The following is a 19,308-nucleotide window of genomic DNA, read 5'->3' as shown; positions in this document are numbered from 1 at the left end:
GAAACAGGCTTTTGTAGATAAAACGTCATTTTTTTTACCCCCGTTTTGCCCCCAGGGTTAAATTGAAAATTCTTAAACCTTATTGCACATTTATAGGACGCCACCTATCATATTCCAAAAGATTAATTGAACTCTGCCTAAAATGTAGGAGTAGGTAGATTAAGAAGAAAGTGTGACAGACGGACGGATGGACGAACGGACCACGGTAACACAATAACTTTCTTTAGAAAGTGCGGGTATAATTAAATCAAAGAAAAATAAAATAAAAATAAGACAATCTGTAATTAATTCGAATATATATTCATCAAGTAGATTACTTTTGATTTCAGGCAGACGTTCATCACGTCTATTGAATTATTATCAAAATTATCTGTATAAACACCAACTCTTTAAACCTCCTATCATATAAATATAGAACAATTGTGAATGATCAGTGAACTGAATTATTTTTCTATCTCCACAGACGCAAAATAGCTCAGAAGTATTAATTTAAAAACAGGCTTTGATAACTATCAACGTTTTCGTAATCGTAGACAGATGTGTTTTTCTTCCAATGGGACAGTTTATCGGTAAGATTCTTTTAAAATTCTTTTTAAAATCTACGATTGTGATTTAATAAAGTAAAAAAGAAAAGACATATTTTGCCATTTCAATTTTATGACTTTTTTTGCTATATGTTATTGATTGTATGTTGTTTGACGTCCGATTCGAATTTTTTCATTCAGAGACTTCACCATATAACGCTGAAGGGCTTCAAATTTAGACTTCTACTCGACACTCAGTGCCATTGAGCATTAAGGGATATTTATCGTACCAATGTCTACTCTGTCATTTTGTAAGGTCTCATCCAAAAACCGACAACACTCACTTCAAAGTGTTGAGCGCTTGGGACAGGATTAGTTGCTTCTAATTTTTTTCTACTTAGGTCTGTCGGGCCTAGGCTTGAACCAACGACCTTCTGATCATGGAGCTAGCGCTTTACCGACTGAGCTACCTTGACGGACGTAAATAGTTGACGATCTCTTATTAGATATACTAGTTTGCATAATAGAAGATTTTTTTAATGTTATAATAATGCAAGTAATTTCCTAGAAATAGAAAGATTTCTTCAGGCGAAATTATTTTAAAAATAGGATGTGTTTGTGAAACACTGAGGTCCTCGTTTGGCATCTCATGATCATGGCCTAGGTGAAAATTTCTCAGTAGGTAAAACTCCAATTTAAGATCATAAGTAAAAAAAAATTGATACTCAAAGAAAGGTCATGACAGAAGGAATGCACAAGATTAGCACCAACCGTGAGAATTTAGGGCGAAGTTAAAAGTTTTCAAAATTGGGTCAAACACTAAGGTCAACATCATCAGGTCAAGAAAGATCTTCTCATAAGAAATACACTTGAGAAATATAAAAGCCCTACCACCAACCATTCAAAATTATGGCCAACGTTGAAATGTTTTACAAAAGTAGGTCAAACTCCGAGGTCAAGATCATGAGATAAAAAATCAAGTACCCAAAGAAAGGTTTTGTCACAGAAAATACACGTGTGAAATATAAAAGCCCTAGCATTAGCAATTCAGAGTTATGGCCAAAGTTAATGTTTTTTTTTCAAAGAAGCTCAAACGCCAAGGTCAAGAAGTAAAAAAAAAAATTATTGATATCCAAAGAAAGATCTTGTCATAAAACATACACGTGAAATATGAAATCACTAGCACCAATAATTCTGAAGTTATAGCTAAGCTAAAACTTTTCAAAATACATCAAACTGGAATATTAAGGTCATGAAGTTGTATATATATCATCAAAATATTATTTTCATTATTTATGTTCTGCATATACATGTATGTTTATTTCTGAATTTAAAACTAAACGCTATCTGATATCTTATCTAACCATCTTTGGCAAGCATTTTATAAAATATGATAATGCAGCCATTTAAAACTAAGGATTTTTCATGCTAACCCACAGGGATAAAGATACAATTGTGAAAAAAAGAGTAAGGTATATCACAAAAATGATTTTTTGTACACTATTGTGTCTTTCGTTATGGAGACATGGCTTTAATACACTGATGACATCATATTTCTTTTCTTCAATGGAAAAAAATTACAATTGTATCTAAAAAAAAAAAAAAAAAGCTCAAACAGGAATCTTCACAATCATTTTTGTTCTTTTACTCAGATATTCACAGAAGGAACATGATAGGAATTCTCCTTTCTGCGCTAGTTTTCTTGAACCCTTCACTATCTGATTCTCCTGATGAAATCGCTATGATGCAAGGGGATGTTCATCTTGGAGGGCTATTCGAAATATATGGTGATAAGGAATGTAAAAATGAAATACAAGCAATGTCCGTTCGAAACTTTGAGGCTGTAAAATGGACACTTAAGAAATTAAATGAGGCTAATTATATTCCTGGAATAAAACTTGGTAAGCGAAATACAATATTTACAATATGATTTTTACCGCACCTCCATGATATGGCCATTACATTAAGGTGAAAGTACAATAAATCAAGAATGTTAACTACATTGATCTCATAATTTCCAGTTATTCATATTTCTTTTTTTTTCTTTTACTTATTTAGGTATAGAAGGATACCCTACATGCAATGTTCACGGAAGAGCTTTAGAGCATACAACACGAATGATAAATAGAAAATTTCATGACACGATGGATTCCAATACTCCCCCGATTATAGGTACACACTTTTGAATTTATATATATATATATATATATATATATATATATATATATATATATATATATATATATATATATATATATATATGCGAGGGTTGTCCCAGAATCACGCCAACAATTTCAATAATTTTTGTTTCACTTACATTATAAAGTTGAACCGTTCACGGTAGCTCAGTCGGTAGAGCGCTCGCTCCGTGATCGGAAGGTCGTGAATTCAAATCTCGGCCGCGACTGACCTACATGTAAGTCGATAAAAAAAAGGTAGCAACTGTTCCTTTGCCACGCGCTCGGTACTTTGAAGTGAAAGTTGTGGGTCCTTCGGATGAGACCTTAAAACCCAAGGCCCCGTGTCACGGCAGGCGCTGGCATGATAAAGCTCCTTCACTGCTCAATGGTCCTGGTTGCCGAGTAAAGGTCAAAATTTGAAGCCCTTCATCGGTATATGGTGACGTCTCTATATGAGTGAAAAATTCTCGAATGGGACGTAAAACAACATACAAATCAATCAAATATAAAGTTGAAAATTGGTGCGCACCATAATCAGCATTTTTTACATAATACACAGAAATTTTAATAAAATATCTCTATCAGTTTATTTTTCTCTCAGATAAACGAATCATTCGAAAAAAGCTGTCGGCACAACATCGACGACGTCAAAACGTAGCTCGTGTCGTTTGTAAATTTGTTCAGTAATTGAACATTTAGAATAAAAATTAGTTCGAAGCATAAATTCAATATTGCATTTGATTTTCTTTTAGTTACCGAGTATCCATTTCACACATACTACACTTAAGAAAACATCAAGGAATGAATTCTTTTAATAGATAATTTTTAAAATCATAAACCTTACTGCTTGCATAGTTAAAGGCGGTCTACACATATGACGTCTAGCTCTAGACTTTTCAGTTTCTCGTCATTTTTGCTGATCTCCCAAACGCCTCTTCCATCGGATAATCAGTTCATCCATCTTTGAACCTCCTTTAATAAGAATAAACCCGTGTTCGGTAATGTGTTTTTGTCGTTCCATCGTTCGCATCTCTTTTCCCGTACGAACAGGAGTCATACCACGTTCCACGAAGCACTGAGTGATAATTTGGAGCGCCGCATTATCACCCGACATCGCCATTTTTTGATAATATCTCACAAATAGTGATTGTGCATATAACGTCATATTTTTCTTAATTATTTATGAAATCAAAATAATAATTTTTTACACACGAGTACTCTAGATCATAGAGTTTCTATAGATATTAAATTTGTCACATATTACATTTCCATATAGCCAGGTAACAAAGAAAACATCGCCGGCAACGCTATTTTTGAAAATCAAAATATTGCCGTGCGCCGATCACAGATATTTTACACCCTGTAAAAGTTGTTTCTAGACGCATATGACATTACAACCTTATAGAATGTGGTCAAAATGACGAAAATATCATTACCCAAAACTGTGCTAATAAAAAAAAAATTGGTCAGGTAGTAAATGAAATATTTAAAAGTTCGCTTTTTTCTGGGACAACCCTCGGATATATATATATATATATATATATATATATATATATATATATATATATATATATATATATATATATATATATATATATATATATGGGGGGGGGGGGGTATGTGTGTGTTACAGTAAATATATGTAATCAGGAATTTCATGTATTTCCTGAATTTTAGGAAATACGTGAAATTCCTACTCCGCTTAGGAAATACGTGTATTTACTGATTTCTGTTAGGAAATGCATGAATTTATACTGAATTTTTTAATATCTTTTACACGTATTTACTGACTATGAACAGATGCACAGTAAACAACGTTTACCTAATCAACTTAAACCTAGTGAGTAGAGTTCAATATCTTGTTGTACATACAGTGGTTTTCAATTGATTTACTTTCCATTTAAAATGGTTGAAGATAAGAAGAGGCTTTTCCTCTCACTGAGGTATCAAAATATTTCTGTGATTACAAAAAGAAATATTAAGGAATGATACACCAAATTTGAATTTCATGAATGTTAAAGACATCCCTTTTAAAATTTGGTTTCAGCTTGGAACGACAAATATTACTTTAAAGAAGAGGTTTTAGGGGGAAAATTGCCAAACTCCCGAGTTATACATGTACGACGCAAGGAAGCGCGCTAGTGATTTTATTATTATACCTTACTTTAAAAAAATGATTAAAATATTTACTAGTATCTACATCGAGTTTCTTTAGTTGGTTTTCATTTCGATGCTGAACTTCCCTGTACATTTGTTATAGCAAAAAGAGGTTTATCATTATGGTTTGTACTATAGAAACTTTAATAGCAATTTCTAAACGGGTCCATATTTCACGCATTAATGGGTTTTTCTTGTATTTGATTCGAACTTTGTACTTCATCCTATAGTGAGTATAAAGTTATACAGACTGCTGTAACAGTAGTGTATTGCGTTCTTGAATTTTTACGACAGTTTAATGTACAATTCACAATTGCAAGAAGTGATTCCATTTTTTAAAGTTTTATTAAACAAGAAGACGTTTAATCAGCCAGGCACGTAGCATGGTGTTTGAAAGGGAGGGCTGCCAGAAAAAAAGTATTTGACATTTTACATGAAATTAAACTTTGCAAAGCAAAAAATAAATAAATAAGAGAAAAAAATGGGAGATTGTCCAGACGCGAAAAATCCTATTTCGGTGTGGAGTGTAGGTTCCAAGTTTTTCAAAACTAGATTTCATAAATTCATTTCCTGATTTGACTGCAACAACGGGGGGGGGGGGGGGGACCAGTGAACATTTTCAGCAGTAAGAGATTATGCTAGGGTTGGAAAAAAGGCCGCGGGGGTAGGCTAGCATCCTGATATTACTTGCCTGTTTAATGTATCCCCCCCCCCAAAAAAAAAAAACAACAACTAATCGGATTGAAATGGGAGCATATTTTTCCCTTGCACTTATAGCCCTCAAATAAACAGTATTAACTGATGTAGTACATCGGAAGTGTAGAATAATATCATTTAAGTTAATATATGTACAAGATAAACTTTCCATTAATTTCAGGTACGAATCAGTGATACATATGAATTCAGGAAGCAGTTTTCTCAAAACGTCATATTAGTTAATTGAAGCATAGATTAAAAGTATGAAAGCACGCATTAAGAAAATATTGCATCGCATAGCCATTAAAAGAAATGTATTTAAATGTGATGATTTCATCCTGCGGGTGCTGAAATTGCACCTGGTTTCTCTATATCCCTCCCCCCCGACCATTTGGGGGGGGGGGTGTTTGCAAATTCAAGTAAAATCGGATTGCGATCTGATATGATTATACATATACTTTTTTCATTCTCAAGTTTATATAGGAATGCGAAATAATGTTTTGGCGTACCTTTTTTACATCAAGCATTGTATTGTAAAAAAAAAAAAAAAAAAAGACCCCCCCCCCCATAAAAAAAACATGCATCTGTCTGCCGTGGAAGAGGAGGTATAATTGGTTTAAACTTTGCCTACTCTTTAAAAATTTATGTGATTAAAAAATTACAGTGCCATTTTTTTTTCCAAAACGATTTTCCCCCGGAGAATTTTTTTTTGATTTGTGTCAGTTTGATATGTGGACCATGGGACATATAATCCTGTCAAAATATTACCTATCAAAAATAAATATAAAAAAAAAATCCCAAATCATATATACTTTACATATGATAAAAGAGTGAAATACCGAAACATTCGTTATATCGTAATGAAAAAAAGAAGAAAGAAACTATAATACACGCGTTTGTAAGGAAAGATATGGACGTGTACATGATCTTGGTTTTTTTTAAGCATTTTGACATAAATAGATCTATTGACAATTATGAATACGATTTCACTTCTCGACAGAAATGTTCGTTACTCTACGCAATCTTACAGTACGTGTACATTAGATCTAAGCTAAATCAAGCACGACCCATGCAGTCAATTGTTTAGTTGATGTAAAAATACGAAAAGGAAGAATTCTTTGAGTTTTGCACATTATAAAGACATCCCCGTACAGTAGGAACCGATTATTTTGACAAAATGTGATAGAAATAGAAAACAAAGCTAATTTACCGTTGTGTCCCTAAATAATAAAAAATACTGAGATGTAGTGACTTTTTATGCTTGCCAATGAACTTCTGTTCGTTGTTTCGTTTTAACAGCCCCCCCCCCCCCCGTTATTGTTTCCTACGGGCATGTATTACATTAACTCCATCTCTTCTTGAATATCTCTCTCAAAATTATTTAACCCTATTTTTCAGCAATGATTTGGGAAAAAATACTACAATTAAAGGATAACCCGGATTGATACGTTAAAGTCCAGTAATCAATGGATCATGCATTACTTTTCATATGACAGATTGAAAAAGTGCAAAATGTGCTATAGTATTAAATAATTACAGTACTTATAAGTACTCTATTTCATTATTTAAGACACAAATTGTGCAAATTTATTCGATAAAAGGACGGCTGTGACTGTGTGTCCCCATTTATAAACCCGTTAAACGTCGGCGATGTGTATTGCAGTTGACCGACTTCAGCGTGGGAGAGAAGTGATCGCGGTTACTTCCTTTGATGTGGTAACGATGTGACGTAGCATTTAAAGTTCTCGACAAGCAAAGCGTCAGCACGTCACAAACAGTGAAATCCTTTAGGTCTAATGAAATTTGCTCTAGTTCTAAATCATTTTTATTACATTTTTTCAGAGAAAATGTAAAATTAAAATTGTTTTATTTGCCAATTAAATGCTTTAGAGTTTTATACTGTTAATAAATGCAAAATATGATTTTCTAATAACGCATGTCAAGAAGAGTCAGAAAAACATTTATTTTTTTTATTTATTAATTAAAATAAAATACATTTTAATTGTGAATATTTTTTAAACCTTCAGATAAAATCATCAAGAACTAGATGTGTCAAGTTTACAAGAATGCCTCCTTCTGACATACAAGTTTTAAATATGTGAAAGTTCAAGAGTGTTCAAATATCATTTGGATGAAAATGGCACCCTCCTCCCCCCCCCCCCCCCAAAAAAAAAAATACTGATACTTTGCATTCATTTTCTGGAATCAGTTGTCTATACCAAAACATACTTTAATTCACTGAGTGAAACGGTCATCAAATAAATGCAAAGTTATTTTCATAAATAATTTTTATTTAAAAAACTAAAATAGCTTACTGACTTTTCTTCACACGTTTTATTACATACTCATCCCATGCTACTTCATGCATAATTAAACAGTTAATATAAAAAGGCAGTGCACTGAATCTTGCCCAGAATCGGAAATTAATATATATGACAAATGTCAGCTTTGTTGAAAAAAATTCTTATAAATACGGTTTTAAAAGTACAGGGTGTCCCAGAATATATGATACCATTTCAAGATTCTGTAAAACCTAAGGTAATGAATATTGAATTACAACAAATGCATTATAAACATTGCATACACTGTACAATTTTATTCACATAATTTGACAGTCATTAAAAGAAAACAATAAAATGAGTTCACTTTGAAAAATGCTATGGTTTTTAAATGATGCCCTATAAATGACGTTCTATCTGTGTAATAATAATGTCTAGACATTGCGCGAGGTTCCTTAACTTGAGACAACAGTGCCTGTCTCGGTAGTAACTTCTTGATTTTTATCAGAGGTAAACCTTTTATATATGTTAAAGATTCTGGTTTGGGTTTAGCAGCAGTAACCTAAGACTAGGATCGATAATTACAGTTTCAAAATGAGGATAGCTAGCTCTTTTGATAATCCATTTTGATTAAAATTACAGTTTTGTGCAAAAATTTGATGTAAATTTGATATGCTGCAATTTCATAAGTGTGAGAATTTTTTGGAATATTTTGTTGCTTTAAAAATTGTACTTATTCAAATATTTTTAGAGACATATATCAAAGAAATTGGCCAAGTGATGTGATTGTGGCAGGTATTTCAAATAGTATATATTTTGGGACACCCTGTATGAATACTAGTATTTACTAGTATTTATTTACATTTGCAAATATTTTTCTTAGATGAACCTATTGAAGAGGAAATATGTTCAATTCTTTATGAACTTATTAGGGGGTCAGAGGTCATGGCGTGACCGAATCACACAGCGAGACGATATCTTGTCTACATATTTCTGTCACAGTGACACAGTTTCGGAACTTCTGAGCCGTTAAAGCGATGAAAAAGATAAAATTATTGAAATATATATATTTTTTTCGTTCAACAAATGATCATTATATCTTTCTTCGGTGTGAAGAATGTTTCTAATTAGCCTAAAATCACGCTTACCTTTTTAACCCGAAATTCCTTTGAAGGTATGTAAACTGAAGACGATATACCACCGCTTTTGACTTCATATATAAAGAACTCATACAAGAACAGTAAGATTATTCTCAGTAGCGATCATTGTTTTTTCATTACGAACAGATATTTCCTGAACTGGACGGCTTAACATCCATGTAAATATTCAAATGTTGGAGCGAGGCGAACTCTCAAGACCAAACAGCTTCTAGGTCATTGCGCGTCACAACATAGCAATACGGCGGGCCGTTTGTGTAATAAATGCAGTTCTACTCAGAATATTCGTCTCAAATGTAAATAAAAGTAATAAACAACAATGTTAAAAAGTTCACTGGGAAATGAACTTGGTTGGTACGTGATCAAATCTTCTGAGAAGCCCTTCGGGCTTCACAGGATTTGATCACGTGACCAACCAAGTTCATTTCCCAGAGAACTTTTTAACATTGTTGTTTATTTCTTAATTGTACAGTCATTGAATATTTTAAAACATATGTATAGTCATCCTGCTTAGTTCGGTAAAAACGTGTAAGACTGGCTAAACTTCTCAGTAAATGCATGAATTTCCTAGTCTATTCAGTAATTACATGTATTTCCTAAAACAGCCAGTAAATACAAGTATTTACGGAATGGTTTAGGAACTACATGTAATTCCTGATTTCACATATTAACTGTAACATATATATATATATATATATATATATATATATATATATATATATATATATATATATATATATATATATATATAAAATCCAAATTTAAATGAAAAACTCAAACTTTGAAAAACATTGAAGACAGGAGCTTCTATAGGAACTGCTATAGGGATTTTGAGGCAAGAAAGTGAATTGTGTGAATGTCAATCAAGTTATTCAAGATACACTTTTTTTTTTTATCAATTTACAAATTTTGAAATATGCCTGATTGAGAAGTCTAAGCAAACTGGCTCATAAACCCTGAAAATAACAACATACTTTTCTGAAATAAACACCGCTTGATAGCATTTTTTTTCTAAGTATTAATTTTTCCATTGTTTTTAGAACAACCACCATACACCAATATCGCAAATTGTCATTGTCTGATTACACCCTGCAAATTGTAGATAATGAAAATAATCTGTCACTATTTCTAACCTTATCAAGGCTTGGTTGGTCCAGAATATAGCCACGAGGCGGTGGACACGTCGTCATACATTAGTGCTTTGGAGGAAAACAGCTTAATTCTACAAACACTTTTTTCAACAACCGCCTCAACTCTTAGTGATGGGAATAAATATCAAAATATCCTAAGGGTCATTCCTGATGACACCAAACAAATATCGGTAATGAAAAATATTCATACCCCATGCTTTTTCAATATATTCTGATGGAGCAATGTATTAATCTTGTCCGTTTGTGTATGCATCCGACTGTAAGTCTGTTCATATAACGCAATACTTTTCGTGCATTACAACATGTACCCACAAGGTCATTGGACTAGACTGAAGCTAGCAGTCAATAACAGCAGCCATTAAGCCCGTAGAAGCTAGCAGCCAATAGGAAATTCATCAAAGGACTGAGAGTACTCTGACGCAATACTGTTTAATGCCTCATTTTCGACAATTTATAATTAATAATTAGATAATTAATGCAACACTTAATCATTTAATAATTCAAACACTTAGAGGCAGTTAAGCTCACCTGCATAAGGAAAATTATGCGGTTTCAAAAAAAAACAAACAAACAAACAAACAAACAAAAGAAAATGTCATCATCTTTGACTGCTTAAGAACAAACCAACATTGGAAATAGGTTAAGTACTTCCGGGAGAATCCCTTTTAAGCTCTTTTACGGGTCTCAGGAATACGATGGTGCCAAAAGGCTAACCTGAAATCTGCTTACTTATATTTACATTGATAAGGGTTTCAAGGTAATTTAAGCTATTTTAAGTTATGATACTTGAAGTGTGCTTCGAAAAATTACTGGCACAAGGTAAAGGGTCCACAGGGCTATTATATACGGCCATGAAAATTAAGCTGAAGTGGTACCAGCAAGTGGTGCCAAGGGCGGGTTACATATTTCAAGCAGCTATTATACCTCTTATCTTATAAGTGTGTTTTAAATCATTACTGTGGCAAGATAGAAGATTTCTAGGACTATCATTTCCCGCAATCGGTATGAGGCTGTAGTGGCACCACCAAGTGGTGCCAACGGTGGGGAACATATTTCAAGCTTCCATTTTTCAACTATCATTGACCACTAGAACAAACTAACACTAAACTGGAAAAAAGTTAAGTGCCTTAATTAGGGAGTATCCCTTGTCAACTTTTTGACAGGTTTCAATGACTAGAAAGGGCCAGTTAGGTAACCTGAACTTTGTTGTATTTCACTTTGTCTATTGATATATGGATTAAAAGTCAGCTATTATACCCCTTATCTTTGAAGTGTGCTTCAGATCAGTACCACTTGGTGGTACCACTACAGCCCCATTTTGATAGCGGGAAATGATAGTCCTAGAGGGGCCCTCTACCTTGCCCCAGTAATAATTTGATGCACACTTCAAAGATAAGGGGTATAATAGCTGACCTTCAACCTGTATATTAAAACACAAAATGAAAAACAACAAAGTTCAGGTAAGCTAACTGGTCCTTTTTCTTCCCCGGGACACTTCAAAAACCTGGCAAGTGGTTCTCTCTAAGGTCCTTAACCTTTCACTAGTGTTACTTTATTCTAGTAGCCAAAGATGCTTTCAAAATGAATGCTTGAAATACGTCCCCCACCTATGGCACCACTTGGTGGTACCACTACAGCCCCATTTTGATAGCGGGAAATGATAGTCCTAGGGGCCCTCTACCTTGCCCCAGTAATGATTTGAAGCACACTTCAAAGATAAGGGGTATAATAGCTGACCTTCAACCTGTATATTAAAACACAAAATGAAAAACAACAAAGTTCAGGTAAGCTAACTGGTCCTTTTTCTTCCCCGGGACACTTCAAAAACCTGGCAAGTGGTTTTCTCTAAGGTCCTTAACCTTTCACTAGTGTTACTTTATTCTAGTAGCCAAAGATGCTTTCAAAATGAATGCTTGAAATACGTCCCCCACCTATGGCACCACTTGGTGGAACCACTACAGCCCCATTTTGATAGTGGGAAATGATAGTCCTAGGGGCCCTCTACCTTGCCCCAGTAATGATTTGAAGCACACTTCAAAGATAAGGGGTATAATAGCTGACCTTTAACCTGTATATTAAAACACAAAATGAAAAACAACAAAGTTCAGGTAAGCTAACTGGTCCTTTTTCTTCCCCGGGACACTTCAAAAACCTGGCAAGTGGTTCTCTCTAAGGTCCTTAACCTTTCACTAGTGTTACTTTATTCTAGTAGCCAAAGATGCTTTCAAAATGAATGCTTGAAATACGTCCCCCACCTATGGCACCACTTGGTGGTACCACTACAGCCCCATTTTGATAGCGGGAAATGATAGTCCTAGGGGCCCCTACCTTGCCCCAGTAATGATTTGAAGCACACTTCAAAGATAAGGGGTATAATAGCTGACCTTTAACCTGTATATTAAAACACAAAATGAAAAACAACAAAGTTCAGGTAAGCTAACTGGCCCTTTTTCTTCCCCGGGACCCTTCAAAAACCTGGCAAGTGGTTCTCTCTAAGGTCCTTAACCTTTCACTAGTGTTACTTTGTTCTAGTAGCCAAAGATGCTTTCAAAATGAATGCTTGAAATACGTCCCCCACCCATGGCACTACTTGGTGGTACCACTACAGCCCCTTTCTGATAGTGGGAAATGATAGTCCTAGGGGCCCTCTACCTTGCCACAGTAATGATCTGAAGCACACTTCAAAGATAAGGGGTATAATAGCTGACTTTTAATCCATATATCAATAGACAAAGTGAAATACAACAAAGTTCAGGTTACCTAACTGGCCCTTTCTAGTCATTGAAACCTGTCAAAAAGTTGACAAGGGATACTCCCTAATTAAGGCACTTAACTTTTTTCCAGTTTAGTGTTAGTTTGTTCTAGTGGTCAATGATAGTTGAAAAATGGAAGCTTGAAATATGTTCCCCACCGTTGGCACCACTTGGTGGTGCCACTACAGCCTCATACCGATTGCGGGGAAATGATAGTCCTAGAAATCTTCTATCTTGCCACAGTAATGATTTAAAACACACTTATAAGATAAGAGGTATAATAGCTGCTTGAAATATGTAACCCGCCCTTGGCACCACTTGCTGGTACCACTTCAGCTTAATTTTCATGGCCGTATATAATAGCCCTGTGGACCCTTTACCTTGTGCCAGTAATTTTCGAAGCACACTTCAAGGATCATAACTTAAAATAGCTTAAATTACCTTCAAACCCTTATCAATGTAAATATAAGAAGTAAGCAAATTTCAGGTTAGCCTTTTGGCACCATCGTATTCCTGAGACCCGTAAAAGAGCTTAAAAGGGATTCTCCCGGAAGTACTTAACCTATTTCCAATGTTGGTTTGTTCTTAAGCAGTCAAAGATGATGACATTTTCTTTTGTTTGTTTGTTTGTTTTTTGAAACCGCATAATTTTACTTATGCAGGTGAGCTTAACTGCCTCCAAGTGTTTGAATTATTAAATAATTAAATGTTGCATTAATTATCTAATTATTAATTATAAATTGTCGAAAATGAGGCATTAAACAGTATTGCGTCAGAGTACTCTCAGTCCTTTGATGAATTTCCTTATTGGCTGCTAGCTTCTACGGGCTTAATGGCTGTTGTTATTGGCTGCTAGCTTCAGTCTAGTGGTCATTGGATAAAAGACGTTAAATTAAAAGAATTTTGATTTTTGTATTTGTAACATATACATTAATTTGATTGATAAAAAGGCTCAACTGCAGAGAATGTTACGAAATCAAGGATTTAAAGGCAACTCATACTAAGAGGGTTTACATGTTTTTTTGAGGCTACTGCTTTGGATTGGGTGATGTATCGGTTTTACTCATAAAACATATAAAAATAATCAGTGTCACAGCAAGAGAATGAATTTAGTGAGGATGGGATGAGGTCTGTCGTCCAAAAAACAAGTACTCTTTTGAATGTCACTCGGCACACTTCGGTCGATTCGTACCTCATCTAACCTCGGCTGTTTCATTTTAACCTCCCTTGAACCGAAGCTACTTTATATGCAATATGGCTGCGCCCTATAAATACACGTGCACAGTGTGCTGAATTCGATCTGTTAACAAACATGCGATTATGTAAAGATACCAGGTACATGTTTCTTGGTAAGTGTTATTCTTAGTGTTACCTAAATGCTTTTGAAAATGTGAATCGTATGTCAGATGCATGTTTATTATCGTTTTCAAAGCGTTACGTTTTCCCTAAGCGGTAAACGGGCAGCCTTATCACCTATGTTAAGCTTAGACGCATATCAAGTTTCCTCGTACAGCCGAGGGTTGATTAAGGTGACAGAATCAGCCGAGGTTTGCCAAATGTTTGGAATGTATGAATACAGTTCCTGAAGCCTTATAAAATGTGCATGTATGAAAAAATGCATATACTGTAGAAGCACAAATTTTCATGAGGATAAAATTTCGTTAATTTGTCATCTAAAAAGGTTTCGTCGGCATTAAGTTTCGTCGTTTTAAATGTAACCCTATTCATTATATAGTAATAAAAAATTGTGTTGGATTTATTTCCGTTGATAATTGTTAACAAGAAATAAACGAAATTTAATCCCCTACGAATATTTCTGCTTTTACAGTAATGAAATCATTTTTTCTCTAATTGGGAAACAATAAAAAATATTTATTTACCGATTAAGACATTAAATAAAAGCTGTGAATACGTTTTGTCTTTATAGCGAGCGCAGCGAACTCAATAGACTTATTTATCATATTGAAATATGTATATTCTTCAAGATGACAAATGTAACAAAATACTTGCCTTTTATTCTTTTATTGATGTCAAAAAGCTCAAAGTCATGCATAATCATGTTTTTTTTCTCATTTTTTTAATTACCTGTACCTTGTTTTTATTAAATTTAATCTAAGGATGTGTAAAATAAGTATGCATAATGCATGGTTTCTTGTAGACAATTATTTCTCTCATGGAAAGACTTGACTGGAACTATGTTGGTGTCATATACGAAAATAATACCTATGGAGTAGGGAATTTTCAAGAATTTGTCAGTCAGACTAAAGCAAAGAAGATATGCATTGCGTATTCGTCATCAATTTCGATGGAAAATGGTCTAGTAAAATCCAAAGAACTACAGGAGGTTATAAATTCTGTGATTAATCATGCTGAAAGTTCAATAACAGGGGTAATTGTATTTGCTTCCACCAAAACTGTAAAAGTATTTCTTAATGTTGCCGACAAACTCAGAAATCAATACGAGTTTCAACTTGGACTGATTTTCTCGGAAGGGTCATCTAATATGGACTTAAAAACTTTAGAACAGTATGATGTAGCTAGGGGCTCTTTCTTTACTACCCCTCCTTTGTTATCTTTCGACAGTTTTAAAGCTCACTGGTCGAATGTTCTGATTAATAAAACTATTTTCAATCAGGAAGTATCATCTAATCCCTGGTTGAACAAGCTTATTACGAATTTTGTTTCTTGTAATATTCAAAACCCTTCCTGTTTAATGCCGACCGTATCAGACGTGGATTCTGTTACTGGTGACAATGTGTTTGAAGGTTACGCAATCATATCTACAATATTACACGCCAAAATTCTCAAAGACCTCCACAGAGAAATTTGTGAAGGAGTAAATGGGTTGTGCTCCAATCTTAACAGCACTCTCCGGGACAATACTTATAAACTCGTAGTATTGGGTAGAGAGACAAACGTCAGCTTACAGGAAGATATTCCTGGTGATCTACGAAAAGACTTGGAACTAACGTTCAAAGGAAATCCTGATGCTAATATTTTAGGAAATCTACCTGAATATGAAGTTCTTCATTATCGACTTTGCCCACAAGAACGTCAAAAAATGTGCTTAAAGGAAGTAAGTAAAATGAATTGGACATGAAAAAGAAACGTTTTAAAAATTCTTCCTTTGTTCCCCCAACTAAATTTCACGGTGAAAGTAGAATGGCTTCATAAACAAAAACGTCATTTTGAAAATAAAAAAAAATATTTTCATTGATTACGGAATATTCCGTCTATTTGATCAATACATAGGGTTTACGACGAATGTGAACGGTCAACAGGGGATGCTTACTCCTCCTAAGCACCTGATCCCACTTCTGGAATGAATTTCAGGGGTTCGTGTTTATGCCCTGTTCACAGATTTGTATTGTTTAAAATATTTATGAGACCGATCACTGTTCGACACCTTCACCCTTTTCCATTGTACAATTGGTGGAATTTTAGCATATTATAAGTATATATATATATATATATATATATATATATATATATAGATATAGATATAGATATCTTTTCTTAATATTCTTCATTTATTGTGAACATACATGAAGTAAGCAAGTAACAAACGATTATCATAATCTCCAAGTGTTTCAACCTCATATCTGAAAGTATTCGTATTTGTCATCTTTTTGTAGGTTGGAAAGTACAGCAAATCAGCATTAGATTTAAACACAGAGAATTCGAATGGTTTGGCATGGCCTGATATTACAAAAGCACAGTGCGATATTAATAAAATATGTGAGTCATGTCGGAATACTAATTTGATGAATGAAATAATTTTTAAAGAAGGCGATTTTTATGTTGGAGCAGTTGTTCCAGTATTTGATAAAAACACCAATGATCCTATGAAGTGTGGAACTATTCGTAAAGCCAATGGATGGGAGGTTGTAGAAGGAATTAGGTTTGCAATAGATACAGTGAATGAAAGACTGGGTAGCTTTGCAAATATGTTTGGAAATAAAGAAATTGGATACGTTATTTTCAATAGTTGTAACCAACCTCTTCTAATTCAGGAAAAACTTTTAAGGTTTTTTAGAAAGGGGATGCGTTTATCTAATGGATCACATAGTTTGGACATTGCAAATAACCTTCTTGGGTTTGTTGCTGCATATGGTAGCAGCATCAGTATAGCAACAGCTAATGTGCTTCAAGAGCTAAATCTTCCTCAGATCAGTTACGCCTCCACCGCTGATGTGTTAAGTGACAATTCTACCTACAAATATTTCTTGCGTACGTGCACTCCTGATGAAAAACAAGCTTTCGCGATGATTAGCATTGTAAAAACACTTAATTCTTCGTACATCCAAATAATATACAGTGAAGGAACCTACGGCGAAGGAGGAAGAAATGCAATTGAACGTGCAGCCAAAGATAAAAAGATATGCATTGCAAATGAAATCAAAGTGATAGAAAATCAATATAAAAAGATTCGTGATGATCTTAACAAAACTCCGTATGCTACTGTCGTCCTCTTGTTTTTAAAAAGTCATGTTGTACAGAAAGTTATGGCCGAGCTACATGATACAATAAATCCTTGGTCATATCTTTTTATAGGTTCCGAGGCATTTGGAAAACAAGAAGACATAATTTCTGGTAAACACAAGCTAGAAGGAACCATTACTTTGTCTCTCCAAATGGAACCTGTAACTGGGAAATCTAAATTTGAGAAATATTTGTACGATAGACTTGCTGATGTTGATAATGATTTAAACCCTTGGACAAAAGAATACTTTGAACAGAGAAATGATTGTTTCCTGTCTGGTAGCTTTAACAAACTCTCTGCTTCTCAGTGTGCTGACATTAAAGAAGAATTTGACAACAAAGACTACAAACCAGAAATATGGACTGCCTTTGCTATCAATGCGATGTTTTCTCTTCTACAAGGAACAAATAAGTCTTTTGCTGAACTTTGTGGCAGCCAGTCTTCTACGTTATGTCAAAGGTATCGGGATTCTCCACAAAAGGTTTACAATATGATTAGGAAAGAAGAACTCGTGATTGATGGCGGCAAAAGTCCGTCTAAAATTAAAGTTTTTAACGAAAACGGTGATGGTAATATAGGATATAAAATATATCAAGTACAGAGGAAAACTACCGATGCTACTCAACTGACATTTGAGGAGGTAGTTTTTTTTTTAATTATCAGCACAATCTTTATTTTGGTGCTTATTATATTAATGTAATGTATTTTATAATTTTAATCTTTTAGCATTTAGAATAGTTTAATAAAAGAACAGGAAAGGGACAAATGACAAATATTTGCATGTAGGTAGATAAAGAATATACATGATATCTAAAAGATGAGTAATAATTCTTTGTTTATGTAGATTGGTCGATACACTTTAGATCAAAATGGTTATTCTATACACAAAAATATGATAAAAGATCCATTTGAGAGTTTGCCTTCCAAATGTCCAAACCCTTTGGAGTGTACAAAATGCATTGAACGGATCGGCAATCCGGATACTTCTACTCCTCTGGATGGGTAACTTTTATTGTTCAATGTAATTTATATTTGTTGTTGCCTTCAGAATAAAATTAACCTCTTTTCCTGTATATCAAAAGCTAATAGAATATATGTATGCTTGAATGAATTCTTTGTTCAGAGAAGACGCTTCTGTAACACCGGTAATTCTGGGTGTGCTCTTTGGTGTATCTGTTCTGGCCATCGTTGTGGAGAGCACAATATTGCTTAGGGTTTTCCGTGGTACCACAAAATCTTCAGGTAATTCTTAAAAAATTTGAAAATCTCTGCTGGTGCAAAGTGGCAAAATATTCCTATGTTTTATTGTAGTTATCACATTAATGCAAAGACGATATTAACTTATGTTTATATTAGTATAAGATGATTGTTTTTAACATGAAAACTTTAGAATCTTCTCTCTTTTCTCTATTTTTTAAACATATCTGTAATTGCCTAGGAAATGTAAATCTTATAATTTCATAAATATCAGAAGACGATCCTTATCTTCAACCACGGTTTCCTACTTCCTTAGAGAAAATGACTTCTTCTGAAGTTGATTACTCTGTCAATCCAAGCGCAATAGAAAATGAACATGATTTCCAAATGCAACCACAACAGCACGTACAGAAGACATGTGCCGTTTGCCACGGTGAAATAAAGGATTTTCAATGATAAAGCAGTATGATCCAGCATCATTGTTTGTAAAAAAGAAAGAGAGACTAGAGTTAGTATTTCATTTATGTATCGTTTCCATATTTATTTATTTTTTTTGTAAATGTTAGGAGAAAGAAGAAACACCGTTCTGTATAATCTTTGATTTTCTAATAGACAGTAATAGACTTTGTTTTTATTTGTCATATTAAAAATATTAAGTATTATAGAATGTACACTGAATTCTCATTGGTGTTTACGGAGAGAGAGAGAGAGAGAGAGAGAGTATTTGAGAG

General features: G+C 34.0%; 1 protein-coding gene across 1 annotated transcript; it reads left to right on the top strand.

The window, feature by feature from the left end:
- Nucleotides 1-2,193: 2,193 nt before the first annotated feature.
- LOC133203381 (uncharacterized) lies at nucleotides 2,194-19,033 on the top strand. Its single transcript, XM_061339176.1, has 8 exons — nucleotides 2,194-2,425; nucleotides 2,583-2,696; nucleotides 10,136-10,314; nucleotides 15,056-15,973; nucleotides 16,533-18,020; nucleotides 18,225-18,382; nucleotides 18,504-18,622; nucleotides 18,852-19,033. Exons 1-8 carry the CDS (start codon nucleotides 2,194-2,196, stop codon nucleotides 19,031-19,033), a joined length of 3,390 nt encoding a protein of 1,129 aa, XP_061195160.1.
- The last annotated feature ends 275 nt before the right edge of the window (nucleotides 19,034-19,308 follow it).

The sequence above is a fragment of the Saccostrea echinata genome, unplaced genomic scaffold, assembly GCF_033153115.1.
Source record: "Saccostrea echinata isolate AGI-Se365-2 ecotype Australia unplaced genomic scaffold, CSIRO_AGI_Sech_v1 ptg000002l, whole genome shotgun sequence".
NCBI lineage: Eukaryota > Metazoa > Mollusca > Bivalvia > Ostreida > Ostreidae > Saccostrea > Saccostrea echinata.
Note: the sequence above shows the minus strand (reverse complement) of the source record. Positions and strands in the feature narration are given on the sequence as shown.

Bases quoted from the DNA above. Each gene is read 5' to 3' on its own strand.
- LOC133203381 (XM_061339176.1), top strand. From the start codon at position 2,194: ATGATAGGAATTCTCCTTTCTGCGCTAGTTTTCTTGAACCCTTCACTA. The intron at 10,315-15,055 runs GTAATGAAAAAT...GGTTTCTTGTAG, and splicing joins ATGACACCAAACAAATATCG to ACAATTATTTCTCTCATGGA. The intron at 15,974-16,532 runs GTAAGTAAAATG...ATCTTTTTGTAG, and splicing joins AAAAAATGTGCTTAAAGGAA to GTTGGAAAGTACAGCAAATC.